The sequence below is a fragment of the Buteo buteo genome, chromosome 1 (genome assembly GCF_964188355.1).
Source record: "Buteo buteo chromosome 1, bButBut1.hap1.1, whole genome shotgun sequence".
Classification (NCBI taxonomy): domain Eukaryota; kingdom Metazoa; phylum Chordata; class Aves; order Accipitriformes; family Accipitridae; genus Buteo; species Buteo buteo.
The window spans coordinates 1,803,124-1,807,594 of NC_134171.1; the positions used below are offsets into that span (position 1 = coordinate 1,803,124).

General features: G+C 55.4%; 1 protein-coding gene across 1 annotated transcript; it reads left to right on the top strand.

The window, feature by feature from the left end:
- Nucleotides 1-306: 306 nt before the first annotated feature.
- Nucleotides 307-3,828, top strand: SPR (sepiapterin reductase). Its single transcript, XM_075040414.1, has 4 exons — nucleotides 307-1,084; nucleotides 1,906-2,196; nucleotides 2,346-2,536; nucleotides 2,948-3,828. Exons 1-3 carry the CDS (start codon nucleotides 694-696, stop codon nucleotides 2,534-2,536), a joined length of 873 nt encoding a protein of 290 aa, XP_074896515.1. The 5' UTR covers nucleotides 307-693; the 3' UTR covers nucleotides 2,948-3,828.
- The last annotated feature ends 643 nt before the right edge of the window (nucleotides 3,829-4,471 follow it).

Sequence of the window (4,471 nt, forward strand, 5' to 3'; positions counted from 1 at the left end):
TTTCAGCCCGGTCTGCTGCTGCTTAATAGAGCGAAACTCCGCTTCGTCACCTGCTCACGCACCGCGAGGGCCATCTGTCCTCAGGATTTAACAGCTGGGAAACCCAAGCCCGGCTGCCAATTCCACACAAACCAGGTACCCCTTGCGAAAAACCCTCTTTGAAAGTTGCCCGCACCTTCATGCGCAAAGATGCTTATTTTTTAAAAAGGCTTTTAAGGACTCTTTGGGGTTAGACAGCGCTCTCCCTACCTAACCAACGACCGCTGCCGAGTCCCAAAAATCGCGATGGAAGAGGAAAAAAGGTGTACGAAGGCTTTGTCAGCGTGCGGTCCTAGAGGAAAGCTGCAGCGGTGGCTGGGGAGGTGCAAGAAGGGGAGTGGGGGGGGGAGGTTGACATCCGCGCTGGGAAAAAAAGGGCATAAAAAAAGTATTAAAAAATATATTGAAAAATGCATTGCGGGAAAAAAAAAAAAAATATATATATATATATATATATATATATATATATATAGGAGAAAACCCCAAGCGCAGCCGCGCTGTGGCCGGGCCGCAGGGTTTCCCCCCACCGGCCCCGCGGGACGGGGGTGGTGCCGCTCTGACCACACCCCCCGCAGCGGGTTGACCAATCGGAGCTGGCGGCGGTGCCGGCGCGTTCGGAGCGGCCATTCAGAAAACGGCGGGGAGGGGGAGGAAATGAATGGGGCCTGGTCACGTGGTGGGGCGCGTTGCCACGCCCCCCCTCCTCCTTCTCGGCTCGGTACCGGGATGGAGCCGGAGCCGGGGATCGGGCGCTGGGACGCGGCCGTCTGCGTCCTGACCGGCGCTTCCCGGGGCTTCGGGCGCAGCCTGGCGAGGCTGCTGGCTCGGCGGCTGGGCTCGGGCTCGGTGTTGCTGCTGCTGGCGCGTTCGGAGGCGCCGTTGGCCGAGCTGGCGGCCGAGCTGCGGGGCGGCGGTACCGGGCTGCGGGTGGAGTACGTGGCCGCCGACCTGGGCTGCCAAGAGGGGCTGCGGAGGGCGACGGCTGCTCTGCGGGAGGTGCTGGCCGTCGTCCCGCCCGGCCGCCTGCTTCTCGTCAACAACGCCGGTAACAACGGGGCTCCCCCCCCTCCGCCTCCCCGGGGCAGCGGGGCTCAGCCCCGGCGAGCCCTCCCTTGGTTCCACCGAGGGATGGAGCCGAGGCGTCGATCGGTGCTTTGGGTGCCAGTAAATAACCGAACCGAGTCAATAACCGAGGGAGCAGCAGGGCTTTCACCCTCTCCGGATCTTACTGTTTCATTAAAGTAATGAATTTGGGGAGCAGACCAGGGACCAGGGGGCTTTGCTGCTCGGGAGGTTTTACCCGTTACTCGTGGCGTAGGACCGGCTGGTCACCGTCCTGCACCCTCCCACCGCGCTTCTCCCCGAGTACAAACCTTCAGGAGAACTTTTAGCTCTGCCTTGTGTGCCCTTCACTTGCAATCTTGAACACCTGTTGGCTTTAGCGCCTTTTTTCACCCATTCTCGCTATAAATAAGACCATGCGTTCCAGTAGACAGGAATTAGGTCTTTTACTGACTTGGCTCCGAAAGAGGGACGTGCAGGAGAGTGCATGGTGGCCCATGGTGGCCCGTTGTACTTCAGGCTGGAGGTTGGGAACTGTTGGTTTTGGCAGAGGATTGGCAGGGCAGTTCCGTGTCCCGTGTCACCGCTGCTGGTTCAGCGGATGACCCAAAAACGATGGGCAGAGCCAGGCTGTGCTGAGCTCCTTGCCCTGCTGTGAGACCCCGCTAGAGTTTGGGCCAGCAAAGCTGCTCACTTTTGTCTGTAATTAGAGGGTTGCACTTGGAAATGGAGGAGCAAAAGGGATCTGCTGTGTTGTTGGACCCATCTTTAACTACTCTTAACTCACTTGGCCTTCCTTCCTAGGCTCCCTGGGAGACATCTCCAAATCCTTCCTCGATCTCACCGACCCGGATGAGATCAACAGCTACTTTGCCTTCAACGTCACCTCGGCGCTTTGCCTCACCTCCACCGCCCTGCAAGCCTTTGGGAAACGGCCCGGCTCCAGCAGGACGGTGGTGAACATCTCCTCGCTCTGTGCCGTGAAGCCCTTCAAGAACTGGGCGCTGTATTGCAGCGGGAAGGCTTCCCGGGATATGATGTTCCAGGTGCTGGCGCTTGAGGAGCCTGATGTCCGTGTGCTCAACTATGCCCCGGGTGAGGAGGGGAGCTCATTAATTGCTATTAACTTTCTCCTGGCTTTGTGGATAAAAGATTCTTGCAGCTGAGCCAGGTACAGAGGGGAAAATGAGCCGCAGATTTTGCTTTGTCCTTACGTGATTTCTTTTTTGTTGCTCTTTCCCCAGGTCCTCTGGACACGGACATGCAGCTCTTGGCCCGGACTAAGACTGGAGACCCTGAGATGCGTCAGTATTTCCAAAGCCTGCAGGAGAGTGGCCAGCTGATAGATTGCACCGTGTCAGCCCAGAAACTGGTGAATCTCCTGGAGAAGGACACCTTCCCCTCCGGCGCCCACGTGGATTTCTACGACATCTGAGTTATTCTCGCCTCCACCTTTACCTTCCTGCTTTGCTTTCTGCTGATCCACGTCTTGGGTGTCTCCAGCATTTTTGGTGACCTTGTTTGAGTCCTGGATGCCTTATAAATATTCCTAGTGCCCCGATGGGGATGGGGGGCAGTTACTGCTTCGCTGTGGGTGTTGAGGCCTCCTGGGTACCTTACGGCAGGAGCGGGGATTTCTCAGCTGCTGGGGCTGGGGGAGCAGAGGTGGCTTTTCCAAGGGAATGGGCACGGAATTCTTAAAGCTCTCCTGTGCAGGAGTGTGTGTGAGCCAAGGAGATGCCAGGGCACGCGAGGCTAGGTCAGAAAGCCACCCCAGAAGGTCTCAGAGAAGCTGACAGTAGGGTTAGAGCTGAGTGTCCCCATGTCTGTCCCCTTTTCCCTGCAGGAGCTGTGTCCTAACCACCTGAGCAAGTCATCAAAGGGCAAAAGAGCTATTCCCAGGGCAGAGGAGGTGGCTGTCACCCCAGAGCCCTGACTGTCCTTCCCCTGTCTCACCAGTGGCTCATCCAGACTTTCCTGCAGTTCTGGGATCATCTCTGTGCAAGTTTTGTGCATTAAAACGTGGAGCAAAGCCTGTCCCTGTGGTTTTTGCACAAAGGCAATGAATCACCAGGAGAGGGAGCTGGCCATGGAGGAGATGCGAATTTTGGGTGCCTGGCTGGGGTCACCAGCTTATGTAAACCTATGCACAAGCACAGCACGAGTTAGAGCACATCTGAGACACAGCCCTGAGTTCATGCTGTGCTCTTGTTCTCAGATTCTGAGTCCAAGCCTGGATCTGTGGCTTCAGCCCCTCCTGGGTTGTTCTTTCAATTATTTGTGGGGTTTTATCCTTGATTTTTCATCAGGTTCCGGGAGGCACAGGCGCTTATAGACTTGCCCTTCTAGAAAGCAGCTAATCTGCAGCATGTGTTGATGTAGGAGAGCCGCTTTGAAGCAGTGGCATCCCCTGTGTGCCCTGGAAATGCCCAGTGTCCCTCTGTGCTCAGTGACAGCAACCTTCCTGCAGTCCTCTATCTCAACCTGTATTTCAAATTTTGTCCACCTGGATCTCTAATCAGTAAAAGTTTCATATCTGGTCTGGGTCTTCTGCTGTATTTTTAAAAGTGGATACATTTTTGGGAGGGTGGGAGGAGAGAGCCTGGGTTAAGCACTGTCCTCATCCAGTAAGCCACCAACGTGCCCTCCTGGAGTCCTGTTCTTCCACCTCTGAGACATTTCATTAACTCTGTGTTAACTTAATCCTGTCAAGCTCAAAAAAACCTTTTTGCCAGCTAGTCTGCTGCTTGGTTTCATCTTCCCTCTATGCCTGTGAAACTCATTATTAGCAAAACCCCCTCTGCTGCACACTATGTTGGCTATGGGGTTGTTTTTCTGGGGTTTGATGCCTGGTGACGTTTAATGTGGTCTGTGAAACCTGGATGGACCTGCTGCTGCTAAAAATCCCCCATCTCCTCACCCTGCATCCGTTTGGGCTTGTCCTATCGCCTCTTGGGCAGAAATCCTCTTTTGAGATCTGGTGCTCTGCAAAAAATAACCTCAGTGCTCAGAGCTGGGGGTCCAAAGTCCTGCCCTTACAGGGTTTTGGACCACGGGCTGGGCTGAAGGCAGGTAAGTCGTGTGTGTGTCCCCCGGAAGGCTTAAGGAGCCCTATATTGCAGGAAGAGGTGGGAGGGTGCTGGGGGACAGGGCTGCTCTGGGCACGGGGACCATTTGGTACCAGCTGCATGGGAGATGCAGATGGGTTCTTCAGCATAAGACACAGTAAAAGCCAGGGTACCTGAGGGAAAGGTTTATTTTTGGACTCTGCGTACTTCCTTGAGGTCTGACCACCCTCCGGTGGCTGGGGGTGTAGCAGCAACTCTGTGTGTCTTCTTGGAGCATCTGCATCAGGGATTGTGGTATCGCA

What these genes read in the sequence shown, in the direction of transcription:
- SPR (XM_075040414.1), top strand. Translation starts at nt 694, where the DNA reads ATGAATGGGGCCTGGTCACGTGGTGGGGCGCGTTGCCACGCCCCCCCT. An exon ending in GCTTCTCGTCAACAACGCCG is followed by an intron (nt 1,085 to 1,905) that starts GTAACAACGGGG and finishes CTTCCTTCCTAG; the next exon opens with GCTCCCTGGGAGACATCTCC. An exon ending in TGTGCTCAACTATGCCCCGG is followed by an intron (nt 2,197 to 2,345) that starts GTGAGGAGGGGA and finishes CTCTTTCCCCAG; the next exon opens with GTCCTCTGGACACGGACATG.